The sequence below is a fragment of the Ceratotherium simum genome, chromosome 13 (genome assembly GCF_057802395.1).
Source record: "Ceratotherium simum simum isolate JZ-2026a chromosome 13, ASM5780239v1, whole genome shotgun sequence".
Lineage (NCBI taxonomy): Eukaryota > Metazoa > Chordata > Mammalia > Perissodactyla > Rhinocerotidae > Ceratotherium > Ceratotherium simum.
The window spans coordinates 29,151,278-29,170,572 of NC_141912.1; the positions used below are offsets into that span (position 1 = coordinate 29,151,278).

The following is a 19,295-nucleotide window of genomic DNA, read 5'->3' on the forward strand; positions in this document are numbered from 1 at the left end:
TATGTTGAACCCTGTGTCCCTGGTATAAATTCCACTTGATCGTGGTGTATGATCTTTTTAATGTATTGCTGTATTTGGTTTGCCAATATTTTGTTGAGGAGTTTTACATCTATGTTCATCAGCGATATTGGCCTATAATTTTCCTTCTTTGTATTGTCTTTGTTTGGCTTTGGTATCAGGGCGATATTGGCCTCATAGAACGAGTTAGGAAGTGTTCCACCTTCCTCTATTTTTTGGAATAGTTTAAGAAGGATGGGTATTAAATCTTCTTTGAATGTTTGGTAAAATTCACCAGAGAAGCCATCTGGTCTTGGACTTTTATTTTTTGGGAGCTTTTTGATTACTATTTCAATATCTTTACTTGTGATTGGTCTATTCAGATTCTCTATTTCTTCTTGGTTCAGTTTTGGGAGGTTGTATGAGTCTAAGAATTTATCCATTTCTTCTTGATTGTTGAATTTATTGGCATACAGTTTCTTATAGTATTGTCTTATAATCTTTTGTATTTCCATGATATCTGTTGTAATTTCTCATCTTTCATTTCTAATTTTATTTATTTGAGCCTTTTCTCTTTTTTTCTTAGTAAGTCTGTCTAAGGGTTTGTCAATTTTGTTTTTCTTCTCACCAACTCTTAGTTTCATTAATCCTTTCTACTGTTTTTTTGGTCTCAATTTCATTTATTTCTGCTCCAATTTTTATTATTTCTCTCCTTCTGCTGACTTTGGGCTTTGTTTGTTCATATTTTTCTAGTTCTGTTAGGTGTAATTTAAGGTTGCTTATATGGGCTTTTTCTTATTTGTTAAAGTGGGCCTGTATTGCTATGAGTTTCCCTCTCAGGACTTCTTTTGCTGTATCCCATATGAGTTGGTATGTTGTATTTTCATTTTCCTTTGTTTCCAGATATTTTTTGATTTGTCCTTTAATTTAATCAATGATCCATTGGTTGTTCAGTAGCGTGTTGTTTAATCTCCACATCTTTGTCACTTTCCCAGTTTTATTCTCGTGGTTGATTTCCAGTTTCATAGCATTATAGTCTGAAAAGATGCTTGCTGTGATTTCAATCTTCTTAAATTTATTGAGACTTGCCTTGTTTCCCAACATGTGGTCTATCATTGAGAATGTTCCTTGCATGCTTGAGAAGAGTATGTAGTCAGCTGTTTTTGGATGGAGTGCTCTGTATATGTCTACTAGGTCCATCTTGTCCAGTTTATCATTTCAGTCCACTGTTTCTTTATTGACTTTTTGTCTGGATGATCTATCCATTAATGTAAGTGTGGTATTAAGATCCCCTACTATTATTGTGTTGTTGTTAATATCTCCTTTTAGGTTTGTTAATAGTTGCTTTATGTACTTTGGTGCTCCTGTGTTGGGTGCATATATATTTATAATTGCTATGTCTTCTTGGTGGAGTGTCCCTTTTATCTTAACTAAATAAAATGTGACACACTCATATGATTAAATATTCTGGATACCTATGTGAATGGCTCTCAAAAAACCTACTATGAGGGATGCATATAGTTTGATGTAATTTATGTAAATTTAAAAATACTATTATTTGTATTTTTTTCTGTAAAATATTTTTGAAAAAATACAAACATAATCATGGATTCCTCTAGTTATGACTGTGGCAATTAAGATAAAGTATTTGAGATGATGATGATTTCAGGTTTACCTTTAGGATTCTTCCTTTTTTTATATATATAAGACAATGTATTCATATATTACTTACTGATAAAAAAGATAAGTATATTCAAATAAAATATGGCAAAAATTTTAATAAAATGATGTATGTATAGTAGGGTACCCTTGAAGTGAGAAAGAAAGTGATGAAATAAAATCTGCATAGCTGCTTATTTGAGCAAAATAAACACAAGAAGGTAAAACAAGAAACTAAAGAGAATGATTTCATACAAGAGATGGGTGGGAAAAGGGTGAAACCAAGAGGGGATGGGAATAAGTTAGTAGAAATGAGGAGGACTGAACATTTCTTTGAGTGTACTTTTTTGTGTAACTCTGACTCATAGAACCATAGTAATGTTTCACATACCCTCAAATAAATAATTAACTAAAACCAACCAAAATGTGAGTGGAACCTAAGTGGAATATGAATTATTATCAAATAAAAAATGTATGAAATAAACAACAAAACTATATTTAAAGGATGAAGGTAAAAAGGAACTAATTTTGGAAAACAGTATTTTGATTGGATGCTGTAGGCTAAAGACAAAAGAAATGGACACAAAGACAGTGCTCTAGTTAGTAAGTCTATGGATCATTGACATATAGTTACTTATTCTGAAATTACTTTATGGGTTTAAAAGCACTGAAAATAAATAAATATATTCTAGAAAATGAGAGCCAGGTTTTTCACTATCTGAGAAAAAAATTACACATAAGAAATGGGAGGGAGAGGTGACGTCAGCATCATAGTGGTGTAAGTTATTCCATTTGTCTCTCCCCTCTAAGTTACAATCAATCGGACATCTATTGACCAACAAAAGACTCCATACACAGTACAACAGAATGCATAAGAGATCCTTGAATCTATACAGCTGAAGGTAGGTGGACTGGACCTCTAGGAGACAGTGGAACTAGGAGAGTTCCCCCTGATGTCCCCTCCTGCTCTCCAGAAGCAGTGATCCAAAATGCTGATCCCCATGACAGCATGGCACCTGTAAACAGAAGCTGCAGGCAAGGACAGGCATGGCACTCATGGCTTAGCAACTGCCCCTCCCCCCAGCAGCGGTGGGTGGTGCACAGCCCCTGAGGATTCAGAACACAGAGCATAGCCAGTGATCCTGCCCTTTCCTCCTCCCCTGGCCATGGCCCAGTCTTTCCAACAGTGGAGACCATATCCAAAACACAAATTTTTCCCAGCAGGGGCGGGGTGCTCTGACCTGAGTTTTCAGAACAAACTGGCTCATGCAAGTGACCAAAGGCTGCACAAGCAAGCAGCAATGACACTCACTCCCTGCTTAGCCCCTCCTCCTGAGGCAGTGGCAGGTGGAAAAGGTGACCTAAGGCTTCAGGAACCCCAGCAGATCCCCTGACCCAGCCCCCAGTGGCGGCACCCCTGACACTAGCTCTACCAGGAACAGGAGCTGTATACAAGTCCCTGGATCCCTGAGCACCTGGCAGTGACAGCAACATCTGTGAACACAGTGCCCCTGGCAATGGTGCTGCCAGCACTCCCAGACAACCTGGGAGCAGCAACATGCAAGCCTATGGAGAGCCTGCAGAGAGCCAGGGGGAGTACATGAGACCCAGGCCATGCCAGAAGCAGCAGAAGTGCTACTAGCCCTGTGATCCCAGTGGCAACACCTGAGACTGCAGTGACATTGTAAGCAGCAAGACACCAGCAGCCTCAGAGGCACCAGCAGCACAAGGAAGGCACTGATGACACTACTAGCAGAGGCACTGGAGGGTAGAAAGTGCAGGCTCTCAAACGCAGCCAGCAGCAGCTCAGAACCAAAGTAAACAAAGTCTAACCCAAATAATAAAGGTGGTTGCTACCACAAATGTGCTGGCAGAGGAGCAACTCATCGAGTACTATGGAAAACTGCGGTAACACAGAAGAACAGAAAGAAAATGACAACTCTCCACAAACCAAATTGAAGTTACGGAAGAATACAATCTGACAGAGAATCCAAAATAGCTATCATGATGAAACTCAATGAGTTACAAGCAAACTCAGAAAGATGGTTCAATAAGATCAGGAATAAAATTAATGAACAAAAGGAGTACTTCACCAAAGAGATTGAAATTCTAAAAAAAAAAACCCAGAAATTCTGGAGATGAAGAACACAATTAATGAGAGGAAAAATAACATAGAAAGCATTAAAAATAGAGCAGATTATATGAAAGAGAGAATTTGTGAGCTTGAAGCTAGAAACCTAGAAATGATTCAGGTGGAGGAGGAGAGAGAACTAAGATTTTAAAAATATGAAGAAATTCTATGAGAAATGTCTGACTCAATTAGGAAAAGTAACACAAGGATAATAGGTATCCAAAAGAGAGAAGAGAGGGAGAAAGGAGCAGAGATCTTATTCAAAGAAATAATAGCTGAGAACTTCCCAAACCTGGAAAGGAAATGGATATACAGGTACATGAAGCCAACAGAACTCCTAATTATCTCAACTCAAACTTCTCTAAGGATATAATATTAAAAATGTCAAAAGTTAAAGACAAAGACAGAATATGAAGGACAACCAAAAAGAAGAAAATAACTTACAAAGGAACTCCCATGAGGCTGTGAGTGGGCTTGTCAGCACAAACTCTACAGGCTAGGAGAAAGTAGAATGATATATTCAAAATATTGCAATACAAAAACTATCAGCCAAGAATACTCTATTTATCAAAGTTATTCTTAAGATATTAAGGAGAAATAAAACTTTCTCAGACAAATAGAAGGTGATGGAGTCCATCGCCACAAGACTTATCTTACAAGAAATGTTGAAAAGTGCCCTCCTACCTGAAACAAAAAGGCAAAGATTTACAAAGCCATGAGCAAGGTGATAAGTAGACAGACAAAATCAGAAAATTGCAATTCCATATCAAAATAGGTTATTAAATACTTAACTACAACATAGAATATAAAGGGAAATAAAGCATAAAAAGTAACTATAACCACTTCAGTTTGGTCACAAACTCAAAACAACAAAAAAGAATAATTTGTGACAACAAAAACATAGAAGAGAAATACGAAAAGGAGGGAAACTGCATAAGCTAGTGGGTTAAGATGCTATCAACAGAAAATGGAGTCTCTCATCTATGAGACCTTTTATACAAAGTTCATGGTAACCACAAAACAAAAAATCAGAACATAGTCGCATATCATAAATAAAGAGAAAATTGAGAAAAAAGCCAGAAAAAAACCACCAAACTGAAATGGCAGACAGAAATACAAGGAAAAAGAAACAACGGAAATATAGAACAACCAGAAAACAAAAGATAAAATGGCAGTATTAAGCCCTCATATATCAATAATCACTCTAAATAGAAAGGGATTGAATTCACCAATCAAAATACACAGAATGGCTAGATGGATTAAAAAACAAGGGCCAACAATATACTGCCTCCAGGAAACACATCTCAGCTCTAAAGACAAACATAGACTAAGAGTGAAGGGATAGAAGATGATACTCCAAGCAAATGGCAAACAAAAGAAAGCAAGTGTAGCCATACTTTGACAAAACAGACTTCAAGACAAAAAGACAAACAAACAAAGATGAACATCAGATAATGATAAAAGTTACAACAGCCAAGAAAACATAACAGTTATTAATATATATGCACCTAACATAGGAGCACCAAAGTACATAAAGCAACTATTAACAGACCTACAAGGAGAAGTTGACCGCAACACAATAATAGTAGGGGATTTTAACACCCCGTTTACATCAAAGGATAGATCAGCCAGACATAATGTCAACAGGAAAACAGTGGCCTTAAATGAAACACTAGACGAGATGGACTTAATAGATATATATAAAACGTTCCATCCAAAAGCAGCAGAATATACATTCTTCTCAAGTGCACGTGGAATATTCTCAAAGATAGACTATATGTTTGGAAACAAAAGAAGTCTCAATAAACTTAGGAAGAGTGAAATCATATCAAACATCTTTTCCAACCACAATGGTATGAAACTAGAAACCAACTAGAACAAGAAAACTAGAAAAGTAATAAATATATATATATACTAAACAACATGATACCGAACAACTATTGAATCAATGAAGAAATCAAAAAATCCCTGCAGACAAATGAAAATGAAAACACAACATACCAAAATTTATAGTATGCAGCAAAAGTGGTACTGAGATGCAAGTTAATAGCAATACAAGCCTACCTCAAGAAACAAGAAAAATCTCAAATAAACAATCTAACACCATACTTAAAAGAACTCAAAAAATAACAAACTAAGGCCAAAGCCAGCAGAAGGAAGGAAATAACAAAAATCAGAGTGGAAATAAATGAAATATAGACTAAAATAAACAATAGAAAAGATCAATGAAATTAAAAGCTTGTTTTTTGAAATGATAAACAAAATTGACAAACCCTTAGCCTGACTCAGAAAAGAGAAGTTTCAAATAAATAAAATCAGAAATGAAAGATGAGAAAATACATTGGATACCACAGCAATGAAAAGGATTATAAGAGAATACTATGAAAAGCTATATGCCAACAAATTGGATAACCTAGAAGAAATGGATAAATTCTTAGAATACTACAACCTCACAAAATAGAATCAAGAAGAGATAGAGGGCTGGCCCCGTGGCTTAGCGGTTAAGTGCGCACGCTCTGCTGCTAGCGGCCCGGGGTTCGGATCCTGGGTGCGCACCGATGCACCGCTTCTCTGGCTATGCTGAGGCCGCGTCCCACATACAGCAACTAGAAGCATGTGCAGCTATGACACACAACTATCTACTGGGGCTTTAAGGGGGAAAAAATAAATAAATAAAATCTTTAAAAAAAAAAAAAAAAGAAGAGATAGAGAATCTGAATAGACCCATTAGACTTAAAGAGATGGAAAAAGTAATCAAATATCTCCCCAAAACAAAAGTCCAGGACGAAATGTCTTCTGTGGTGAATTCTACTGAACATTCAAAGATTTAATACCTATCATTTTCAAACTCTTCCAAAAAATTTAATAGGATGGGAATCATTTTATGAGGCCAACATTACCATGATACCAAAACCAGACAAGGACAACACAAAGAAGGAAAATTACAGGCCAATATCACTGATGAACAGAGCTGCAAAAGTTCTCAACTAAATATTAGCAAGTAGAATACAGCAATATATTAAAAGGATCATATATTATGATCAGGTGGGATTTATTTCGGGTATGCAGGGATGGTTCAACATTGGCAAATCACTTCATGTGATATACCACATTAACAAAAAAATACTAAAAATTACATGATTAACTCAATAGATGCAGAGAAAGCATTTGACAAGATCCAATATCCATTTTTCATAAAAACTCTCGACACAATGGGTATATAAGGAAAATACTTCAACATAATAAAGGCCTTATGTGACAAATCCACAGCCAACATCATACTCAATGGTGAAAAACTGAAAGCTTTTCCTGTAAGAACATGAACAAAACAAGGATGCCTACTCTCACCACTCCTATTCAACATAGTATTGGGAGTTTTAGCTGGAGCAAGAGGGCAAAAAAGAAATAAAAAGCATTCAAATTGGAAAGGAAGAATTAAAACTGTCATTATTTGTGGATGACATGATTCTTCATGTAGAAAACCCTAAATAATCCAATAAAAACTATTAGAAATAATTAACAAATACAGAATAGTTTCAGCCTACAAAATCAAAATACAGAAATCAGTTGCATTTCTATACACTAATAATAAACTATCAGAAAGAGAAATCAAGAATACAATCCCGTTTACAATCGCAACAAAAAGAGTAAAATACCTAGGAATGAATTTAACCATTCATTTCATTTAACCATTATATGAAAGATCTATACACTGAAAACTATAAGATATTATTGAAATCAATTGAAGAAAACATAAAGAAATGGAAAGATATTCTGTGCTCATGGATTGGAAGAATAAACATAGGTAAAATGTCTATATTACCTGAAGCAATCTACAGAGTCAATGCAATCCCAATCAGAATCCCAATGACATTTTCAACAGAAATAGAACAAAGAATCCTAAAATTTATATGAAACAACAATAGACCTCAAATAGCCAAGGCATCCTGAGAGAAAAGAACAAAGGTAAAGGTATCACATTCCCTGATTTCAAAATATACTACAAAGCTATATTAATCAAAACAGTGTGGTACTGACAGAAAAACTGACACACGGATTCATGGAACAGAAATAAACTTACACGTTTATTGACAGTTAAGTTTTGACAAAGGAGCCAAGAACATACAATAGATAAAGGAACTTCTCTTCAACAGATGGTGCTGGGAAAATGGGACAGCCACATGCAAAAGAATGAAAGTAGATCATTATCTTATACCATACACAAAAATTAACTCAAAATGGATTAAGGACTTGAATGTAAGACTAAACCCATAAATCTCCTGGAATAAAACATAGGCAGTACCCTCTTTGACACCAGTTTTAGCAGTACCTTTTGAATACCATGTCTCCTCAGGCAAAGAAATCAAAAGAACAAAAAAACAGGACTACATCAAAATAAAACTTCTGCATGGCAAACGAAACCAACAACAAAACAAAAAGAGAACAAACCAAGTGGGAGAAAATATTTGCAAATCATATATCTGACAAGGGGTTAATTTACAAAATATGTAAAGAATTCATGCAACGAAAAAAATGAACAACCCGATCAAGAAATGGGCAGAGGATCTGAACAGATATTTTTTCCAAAAAAGATATACAGACGTCCAACAGACACATGAAAAGATGTTCAATATCACTAATTATCAGGAAAATGAAAATCAAAACTACAATGAGATATCACCTCATTCCTGTCAGAATGGCTATTATTAAGACAAGAAATAATAAGAGTTGGAGAGGATGTGGACAAAAGGAAACCCTCACGCACTGCAACAGCATCTTCAAATATGGACAGGCATTTCACAAATAGGCATATGGCCATTAAACATACAAAAAAGAATAGCAACCTCTTTCATAATAACAGAAATGCAAAATAATATTTAAAAAAAAGATAGTTTTCTCAACTCTCTGGTTGAAAAATAAATCCAAAAGTTTAACAACATACTATATTAGTGAGACTCTGGGGAAGACTGAATGATGTAATCCATATTATGCCTAGCACAAAGTAAACACTAAAAATTCATTTTAACGTTCATGAATTGGGTATATATCTATCAAAAGAGACTATGGATCCAAAACTCAATCCAGGGAATGTATTTTTTCCCATGATTCTCACTTAGCCTTTAAGGAAACATTGATTCCTTGAAAAAATAACTGTTTCGATAAAAGGACCCTAAGAGAATTATGACAGTGTTTAAAATTTTCCTCAAAGCTGGAAATTGGCTTAAGTGTCTATTCATAAATAACAGAGGTAGGAAATAATCTAGAGAAGGGATAGCTCTAAAATGCAGGGTTTATTCTATAGAAAGGAGAGCCAAATTGCAGCATTATGTAGAATTCATTTGATTTGTAAGGAATTTATGATGTTATTTTTCATATTTTCCCCATGGACCAAGCTCCTTTCTCCATGATTGTTGCTTAATTGTGACTGGGAGATTGGTTCCCAACAGTCAAAATTTCTAGTATGTCCCATCCTAAAGTCACTACATTCCCTCAGGAGTAAAAGAAAGGAGACCCTAGATATCTTTGTATTCTTTCAGATATGACATAAAAATGAGCAGAGTCAATATTTTCATGGGATTTAGACACAAAGAAGGTTGGACCTGGGAAGAACTACAGAGAGTAAAACATTACCTTACAAGTTGAAAAATGGAGCAAAACTAAGAGGTAAGCGACACAATAGAACTTCGGAATTATACCCTTTCGGAGGACAAGGAACCTTAGTTCTGAAAGAGGAGAAGTTACTTTTACTCTTTATGTCTCTTTTTGATCAAAAAGACAGAAAATTTTGCCTAGAGGACTGTCATTTTTACAATGAAAGAGTCTGTTTTATGAAGACTAAGACTGCAGACAACAGAGGGAGAGAGATGCAATCATGTCATATCAATTTACAATAATTTTATTAAGACTAAAACAGAGTAAATAAAGAAAATAGTTGATATTTAAATATTTGAATAGTCAGAGCCACTAGGGTATTGAGTTTAGGTTGGGTAATTTTTTCATTTTCAATTTCTAGGATTATTAATTATGAAAAGAGCTAACTGACAGCTGAGGAAAATTATGCAGGGTAATACCTTTAAGGCATGAACTAATCTCGTCCCCCAAACCAAGGTAGATTTGGTAAGAAATCTGTTTAGAGGTTTGGGAAATGACCTAAATTATCAAGTGAATGAACCTCTATTTACCAAGGAATCGTATTTCTATGTACAAGTAATTTGTAATCTGGAAAGGATTACCAGTGGATTTAGGGGTACTACAAATTCATTTTAACAATGTAACACAAGGGTACAGAAATTTTGCAGACACGCAACTTGCATATGTTTCAGTGAATTTATCATTATACCAGTTAGGTAGTGTAAATGATGCAAAAGATATATTTGTTTCTAGGACCAATTTGATTACGCATATTGCTCACAATTATGTCCCATTAAAGATAAAGAAAAATAGACATTTTACACTATTTTCTATTAAGAAAGTATAAACTGAGTATAACATATTTTATACAAAGAAAACATGAGAAAAACTGTTTTGAATGATTGTGAATTAAGTAGGATGTCAAAATATTTTCTGAATATATCTTCAGCTTAGATTTACTACTCAGTTTTTGAAATCTGCCCTTGTATACTAAAAGCTATACTTAACGATTATTTTTTTCAGGAAGCATCATTAAAATCAGAATCTTCCCTTTTCCTTCTTTTCTTCCTCCCTTCCTCCCTCCCTGCCTCCCTCCTTCCCTTCTTTCCTTCCTTCCTTCCTTCCTTCGGACTAGTGAATAATACACCTTGAAGAGGTGGAAGTTACAACTGACCATGGATTAAATTTTGAATTAGGTGAAAACTGGCTTTGGTGACTTCATTTCTATTTTATGTCTTACTGTCCTTTAAGATTCCTTCTCAGGTGTGAAAGTTTTCCTACACTTTCCAAATGACCACCCAATCGTAGAAGTTTTCATACACTGTAGAATTGCCTCTTTTTTCCATAAAAATTACTCTCACATTTCTGTCAAACAAATCATAACATGAAGGGTGAATGATGTATATACATGAAGAATATAAATTTTACCAGGATAATACATTAATTGAAAGGATTTAAACTTCTAGTTTTTTCTTATAGTCTATCAACTCTGCATATTTGTACTACGGATATGATTAACCATAAAGAAATTGATGACTAAAGTAAAATATTTTTAGTCTTCATGGAAAGATAACTACCACAATAAAAATAATCAATTGGGATTTAAACCTTTTATTTTATCCATCTCTGTGCTGTTTTACATCAGCTCATTGAATCTCCATATCAACTGCCATGTGAAAGTTACTTGAGCTAATTGGCCAAGTACATAAAACTAATTTTATATAAATGGAATATATTCAGTCTCCACTCTCAGTAACTGCCTCTTTGAATGATTTAATCATGAGCCCTGAGGAGAATATATGAAGCACAAAATCAGGTATACAGTATGGCAATGGAAAGAGTATAACAAAAACCTAAGGGTGCTAGTATATATTATAGCAAGACCATTTAGTATAACTCAATAAAGACCATTTACTATAGCCAGAATAAAATAGGCTTAAACAAGGAACCCTTCTTGGAGAAGCTGTCTTGTTTAGTAACATCTATTATATATTTGTTCGTTATGAAAAGTGTGCCTAATCACTGAATAAAATTTGGAAAAGTAGAATATAATAGTCTAATGAAAATCATTAAGAATCTCAAATCCAGACATAATCCCAATAATCATTTTTGTAGTGTGTTTCCCCATGCTTTTGTATGCATATATTTCAGCAATAATTGGAAAAAATTTCATATTTCATATTATGCCTGTTTCATATTCTAAGATATTGTGAGCATCATGAATAGATATTGCATACCTAAAATTAATTTTGTTGATTGTATAATAATATAATCAATGGATAAATTATATTCAACATTTCTCTATTCTGAAACATTAAGGTTACTTTTTCTAATTTTTCAATAATGTAAATATACCACTGATGCCTATCCTAGCATGGAAATATTTATGTATATCTGGTTATAGATCTAGAAGTTTTCTTAAGTAGAAACTGCTAAGTAAATGTTGCTATTATTATCATTTAAAAAGAGCATTCCTTTATTTTTTTAAATTCTTGATGATGTTGGAAAAATTTTCAGTGTGAAAGATTTTATTTATATTTATATAGCAATCTTTTGAAATTGTACCTTTATTTAGTAACTCTTCCCTTTATGAACTTAATTTTAATAGAATTTTTGAATAATTGGATCTCAGGATACTAATTATGTGTAAGTTATGTCAGAATGTTTTATTCTTCCTAGTATTTACACTTATTTAAATTTATTACTTCATTGTGCTAGCTAGTAAACCAGCACACTGTTCTTTCCAGGGCACAGTTTTGTTTTGCCTAATATGTTTTGCCATCTTTCATTTCAGACAAAAGAGTGACCTTGAATTCAAGCATGCAGATAATTGGAGATGATAGATTTTATATCTTTACTAGGTAATACATAATGTTTTAAATAAAATATTTTACTAAATGAATGTTTAACTATTCATACACTACAAGTTTATTCATTAATAAAATCACTTGTGCTGGATTATTTCCAAAGTAGAGTATATAGAGTGTTCTTTTGTTGTATCCGGAGGCTAAGTTGTACATGGAGCCAAACCATTGAGCTATTAAAATTATCTTATCTCCTTCCTCTGTTTCTTTCATATATCCAGTTATTACTGAAAGTCCATCTCATGATTTAAACTTTCAAAATCTTGCCAATGTTCATTGACCACAATCTTTTATTACATTGAGTAGGAATCTATAAATATAATTTATCATTGAGCATGAAACTCCTATGTCTTTGGATTATATCACAGTGCCTATTTGCTTGATTACTCGCTCTTAATATAGATTATTTTTAAAGACTGATAATGATAGAGAATATTCCATGCAGTATCCTATGAGTTGATTAACATGAAGCTTTAAATAGCAAGAGCTTTTGATGCTGATGAATTGAATTTTAATGACTGTTCCTTACTTTTAATTCATGGTTTTCCTCTACAATATTTGCATTTTTTACTCAAAACAACTCAGTAATAAAGATAGAAAGGGCTTCATTCTCCTTCCATTAACCAAAAATGATGGATCAGAAACTTTAAGTCAAGAAAACGTATCAGGTGAGAGACAGAAACAGTGTCTATGCCAAATTGTTCTACTGCCTGTGATGCTCCTTTAAGCAGATGCCTGACAGCTGCCTTGAGTATCTCAGTCTCTTTCCACAGGCAATGATTAAAAATAAAATATTCTTGTTATGTACATCAAGCTGACTTTGATTACATAGATCTCAGTGTCCCCAGGTTAAGGTCAACAGAGAGTAAATCTTGAAAAGAATACAAAGTGTAAAAAAAAATCAGATTTTACCTGGCTCAGTATTATTCCAAATGATAAGGAGAGAGAAGAGAATTTGACTACACTGGTTTGTATTCTCACCTCCAGTGAGTCCTATACATTTATTTTTATATGATTTAGTATTTATTTCTATGTAGAGTACCATTCTTTGCCAGTTCAAATATTTAGAAGCACTCACAGACCTTCACTACTTCTGATATCATATTTTTTCAATTGTCTCTGAACTATGTGAGGTTTTCAAATGTATTTATCATGGGATGACTTTTTATTCATCCATTTGAGTCTAAAATATCAAACGATTAACAGCATGCATTAGCCCTTGTGCAGTCAGCCCTCACTGTGTGCCATCCACCAGGAGGTTTCTCCCACTCCCAACATTCCCTGACTCCCATCCCCAACACAGGCATCTGCATTTGCTGTCTACTGTCTAAAAGGGACAAGAGTATTTACGATTGAAAATCTTTACAACGTCAGTACTTATGAAGGAGTCAGATATGCTTCTCTTTTGGTTGGGATTTCTCCCTTAGTCTCTCCATCCATGTCACTGAGGAGACTGCAGTTCCCCCTAAATACTAGAAGATATAATGGGTAGGATACATATTTGTGCATTTAACTGACAAATGGAATGACAACTCCACAACCAGAGTTTTCTCTGTAACTACATAGACAATTATTGATGAGTCTTAATAACAGTTTACTGAGTTAAGGCTGAATCAATACTGGGAAATGAATACATGGGAAATATAGATATTTAAATTAATTACAAATCAAGGAAAATGTTTATAAATGCTTTAATGTAAGTGTAAATGCATTCTATTAGATTACTTAATACATGAGCAAATTTTCCTATAGTCATATGTGTTTAGGGTTCCTGTAATCCTGCAGATTTGCTATTTCATATTTAACAGAATTTTCAATCAGTCCACTTGTTTCTGTCCCTAACTTTTGGAACTTTTGCATAACTCAGTTATACCAAAATTAGTGATTAAAATGGTCTGTAATACACAACTATTTTTTCCCAGGACATAACATTAAGGTGGCATTTTTATGTTTGTATGTATGTATGTACCTTTTGCTTTTCCTCTCTCCATCGTGGCAGATGAATAGAAAGGTTGGAAATGGAGATGAAGATAATGAACAGGGGGAATGATCAGGGATTGTGATGTAAAATTTCACAAGAGGGAGTAAATACGAAGCTAAATCTATTGTGACAGTACATATGTATACAGTCACTGCTATAACTAATACTTATTGAGTGTTTAATCAATTTTCTAAGTGCTTTTCTGGGAATTAACTCATTTAACCCTCATAGCAACCCCATTAGGAAGATACTACTATCACGTCCTTTTGTAAATGGGAAAATTGAGGAATAGTTTAAGAAAATGTTAACTTTGACCCAGCATTAGATGACTGAAACTAGGATTTGAACCCAGAAAGAATATCTCCAGAATACTCTTAATCATTAGGTTATTGAGTATGAATTTGAATGTGTGTGTTTCTGTCTGTGGATGTACAGATGTTTATGTATATGAAAAAATGAACATTTTTGTACATGTTTTTGTGAATGTACCTAATATATTTGTCTATTCATAATAATCTGGAACCTCAAAACGCATAATTTTGTTTTATGTATACTGGCATAAAATATTAATGTAGAATAAACAATGATGTGTTATAAATTAATATAGTATAAACATGATCTCAAGTTATGCTAATGAACGGATAGAGTCCAGAACAATGAAAGTGAAACCTACCCATTCTTCTGCTCTTTCCATGGCAAACATTGTTTAGAATTTTGGTCGATGATGCTTCAAAAGAATAATCCAAACTGCACGACATCTGCAAAAAGAACAAGGAATATTTTGTCAGGAACTGATAATTATAAGATTGAGAGAAAAATAACTCACATTGAGATATTTGAGGGAGATCAGATTTATCATAATTACCTCAGAAAATAAAACATGCATCAGCGGGCAGACTATTTAGGCAGCTATAGTAAATCTCAGCATTCAAACTTTTTTCCTTATTTGAGAACTTCATCATTAAGGATGGTGGATATAATGCTAAGCAAAAGTAAGTAGACAAAATTTGGCATTCTCTGTCTGTGTCTGAGGCTATGCTCAGGAAGTAATTAGCAATTAGTTGTCCTTGGAGTGGTGTAACTGCTCTCATAGCAGTTATAAGAGTGGAGGGAACATACAGTGGAGGGTACATATATCTGACTAGTATGGGAGTGAGAGAAGTGAGAATTGGGCAGGAGTTTCCATAAAGGATACGAAGGTCTGCTGGAACTTGAACACAGACAGGCAGTTCAGTAAGTGGACAATCAAGGATGAGGAAATATATGCAAGCAAGTCATGTATTAAAAGATGCAATTAGTTTGATACGACCATAACATGAAATTCATTTGGGGAAGGGGTTAGTATAAAGTTTCTATCAGTAATCAGTGACCCGATCCATAGATTTTTATGAATTATGTTAAGAAATTTGAATTCTAACTTGAAACAATGGTGATTTTTGTTAAGAAAAGAGCTCTCTGATGGAGAAAGAGTGGCAGATGAGAAATATTAAAGGTAAACGAATCTGTTGCAATGATGAAATTATCTCAGCAGTACAATACAGATATGGTATGAAAGGCTGTGATACAATCTTCACATGGCTGCCCCTTCTTGTCATTCACATCTCAGCTTGTGCTTCTCATTATGAAGAACCCTCTTTGGACACCCAATCTAAATTGGTCAGTCACCATGACATACCTTGGTTTTAATTCTCTGCATTGCAGGGCTTAGATGTTTATTGAATGGCTGTTAAATTTCTGCTTTCCTTCACTATATAAGTTCCATTTGGGAAGAATGTTTTCTTCATTGTTGAATCCCAGGATCTACAGCAGTAACTGCAAAATGCTCTATGCTCAATAAATACTTGTTGAATGAAAGAATGAAGAAAGCAAGTCAGTGGCAACAGAAATGGAAAGAAATGAATAAACATGAAAGAATCTTTCCTTGGTAGTATTTGACAACTGGTTAAAGAAAGGGACGAAGAGAGAATGGAGCCGAAATTATTTTTTTTAATTTTATGCTTCATAACTAGATATATTTTGGACAGAACAACTGGGATAGTGACCATAAAATAAGAACTGGTGTGAAAAGGTATGAGGATGAGTGTAATTTCTGAACTTTTTGAATTTTGGAATTGCAGGTAAGAAAGTTATCTCTCTGACTTCCTAGAGCTTGTTACAAGTAATATAAAGATTTTCATTTATATCTGACAGAGTCTTTCTGATGACTTTGCTTTCTCTTTTTCAGGTCATGAATCTAAATTGCTCCTTGTGGCAAGACAACAGTATATCTGTCAAACACTTTGCATTTACCAAATTCTCTGAGGTCACTGAGCAGTGTTTCCTTTTATTTACCCTCATCCTACTCATGTTCTTAGCATCACTCACAGGCAATGCTCTCATAGCCCTTGCCATCTGGACCAACTCAGTTCTCCACACTCCCATGTACTTCTTCCTGGCCAACTTGTCTCTCTTGGAGATTGGCTACACTTGCTCTGTCATACCCAAAATGCTGCAGAGCCTTGTGAGTGAGGCCCGAGGAATCTCTCGAGAGGGTTGTGCTACACAGATGTTTTTCTTCACATTATTAGCTATCAGTGAGTGCTGCCTTTTGGCAGCCATGGCTTATGACCGCTATATGGCCATATGTTCCCCACTTCTCTATGCATCACGAATGAGTCGTGGAGTGTGTGCCCAGTTAGTAATGGTTTCTTGGGGAGTGGGATGCATGGTAGCCTTGGGGCAGACCAACTATATTTTCTCCTTGGACTTTTGTGGTCCTTGTGAAATAGACCACTTCTTCTGTGACCTCCCTCCTATCCTGGCACTCGCCTGTGGGGATACATCCCATAATGAGGCTGCGGTCTTTGTTGTGGCTGTCCTTTGTATTTCCAGCCCATTTTTACTGATCCTTGCTTCCTACAGCAGAATTTTAGCAGCCGTGCTGATCATGCCCTCACCTGAAGGCCGCCGGAAAGCCCTTTCCACCTGTTCTTCTCACCTACTTGTAGTAACACTCTTCTATGGCTCAGGATCTGTCACCTACTTGAGGCCCAAGGCTAGTCATTCACCAGGAACAGATAAACTCCTAGCGCTCTTCTATACAGTGGTGATATCGATGCTCAACCCCATCATCTATAGTTTACGGAACAAGGAAGTCAAGGCAGCTCTCCAACGAATCCTGGGGAGAAAAAACTTTTGATTCATGTGTCTATGATATGGTAAATTGGCTCTTTGGAAAAGATGCACACATGACCCTAGTGTAATAAAAAAAAGAAAGAACAAACTGCACTGTTCAATCTGTTTTGTAAGGACCTTCTTTAATAAGAGTGATTATAATTTGGGGGACATCTCTGTACTCAGCATTAAAGTTCTGATGGCCGAATTCTGGAAGGAAGTTGGTTACAAAAGAGTTTTATAGGTGACTCCAACACTAGACAGGTCTTCCAAAATATTTTAATCTAGGCTTAGAGTATAAATTGCCAGATTATATCTCAGAAGACTGGCAAATTCTCACTCTACACTCTTAGGAATTTTCTAGCTCCTGAGGGGCGCATCTGACTTCTGCCCTGGTCACTTGGGAGAGTGTTCCCACATATGTCTGTCCCACATGACTCTTAATTCCCTGCTAACTCTATGAAGTGCATTATTTCCTTTCATAAAAAACAATTTAAAATTCTAAAATGTTAAAATTTTAAAATAAAATAATAATTGGTCGATGATATGGTGTTGAATTCTTTTTATGGTTATATATACTGAAAAATATGTAACCATGCAAAAAAAGCAAACTCATGTTTTAGAGGTATTTTTTGTAGAATATTAAAAGAAAAATATGGAGAATATTTTTATGAAGAGTCCCCATGGTGAAAATATTTTTAAGAACAAAGACAAATCATATTTAAATTCAATAATGGAAGAAGAAGTGGAACTAAAAAAATTAATAGAAATAAATTTAAGGATGCTGTTATAATTTAGAAAGTTAACATATGTGCAGATGAATCCTGACTGAATATGTTTGGATATCATCTAAAAACTTGCCCTTAAGGGAAATGAATATGTTTATAACACAATCCAGTAGCACTTTTAGAGGCATTGCCTTGAATTTGAACATCTACTTCTCAGGGATGTGCTCTGTTAGCACTTGATCTATGAGGGATTAATAAGTACTGCTTAGTAGTTGTAACGTGACAAAGAATGGAGAACTGTGACTGCTGCCATGACTTAAGGCTATTCCTCAAATAAAGAGATTTTATCTTCTCTTGTTGGCCAAAGGCTAAAAAGCTTCAATTGTAGGTTGAATAAGTTCTGGAGCTCTGATGTACAGCATGGTGACTATAGTTAATTATACTGTATTGTATACTTGAAATTTGCTAAGAGAGTAGATCTTTAGTGTTCTCATGACACACACACATGTGTTAGTTAACTTGATTGTGGTAATCATTTCACAATGGATATGTATATCAAATCATCATGTTGTACACCTTAAATATGTACAATTTTGTTTGTCAATTTTACCTCCATAAAGCTAAAAATAATGTGACAATTCTACTCTCTGGTGATAGCACTGATATTCACTATTGACTAAGATGTTTGTTTTGCCAGATATAGCCCTATTTCACCAAAAACTGTCCAATTCATTCATTTAAACATAATACACTGTGATTTTTATTTTCGTGTGTATAGTAATTAATAATGGAAATAATCCGAACATGCAAAAATAATTTATTGCTCAACAATTGTGCTACAGAAGTAGGTGGGAATTATATGTAGGCATTAAAAATGACAATTTTTAAGTATGATAAATAATATAGAAAGATGATTTATTAAGTATGAAAGCAACTTAAAAACAATTTGTATAGTATGACCACTTTAGTTTAATAAGTTTGAGAGGATCAACATGAAATATTGCCTTAGATCATTCAGGCATTCATATTACCCATGATTTTTTCTTATCCTTTTGTCTAATGTTCATGTAGTTCATGTGTAATACAAATATTAAAATATTTAATGGTAGACCTTTTTCTTATGATAAATATAATACACGCTTTGTACAGCA

The 19,295-nt window shown here is 34.5% G+C and overlaps 1 protein-coding gene across 1 annotated transcript; it reads left to right on the plus strand.

Annotated features, from left to right (window-relative positions):
* The first annotated feature begins 16,330 nt into the window (after positions 1-16,330).
* LOC101406092 (olfactory receptor 10C1-like) lies at positions 16,331-17,672 on the plus strand. Its single transcript, XM_004441792.2, has one exon. The coding sequence runs from the start codon at positions 16,464-16,466 to the stop codon at positions 17,439-17,441; it is 978 nt and encodes a 325-aa protein (XP_004441849.2). The 5' UTR covers positions 16,331-16,463; the 3' UTR covers positions 17,442-17,672.
* The last annotated feature ends 1,623 nt before the right edge of the window (positions 17,673-19,295 follow it).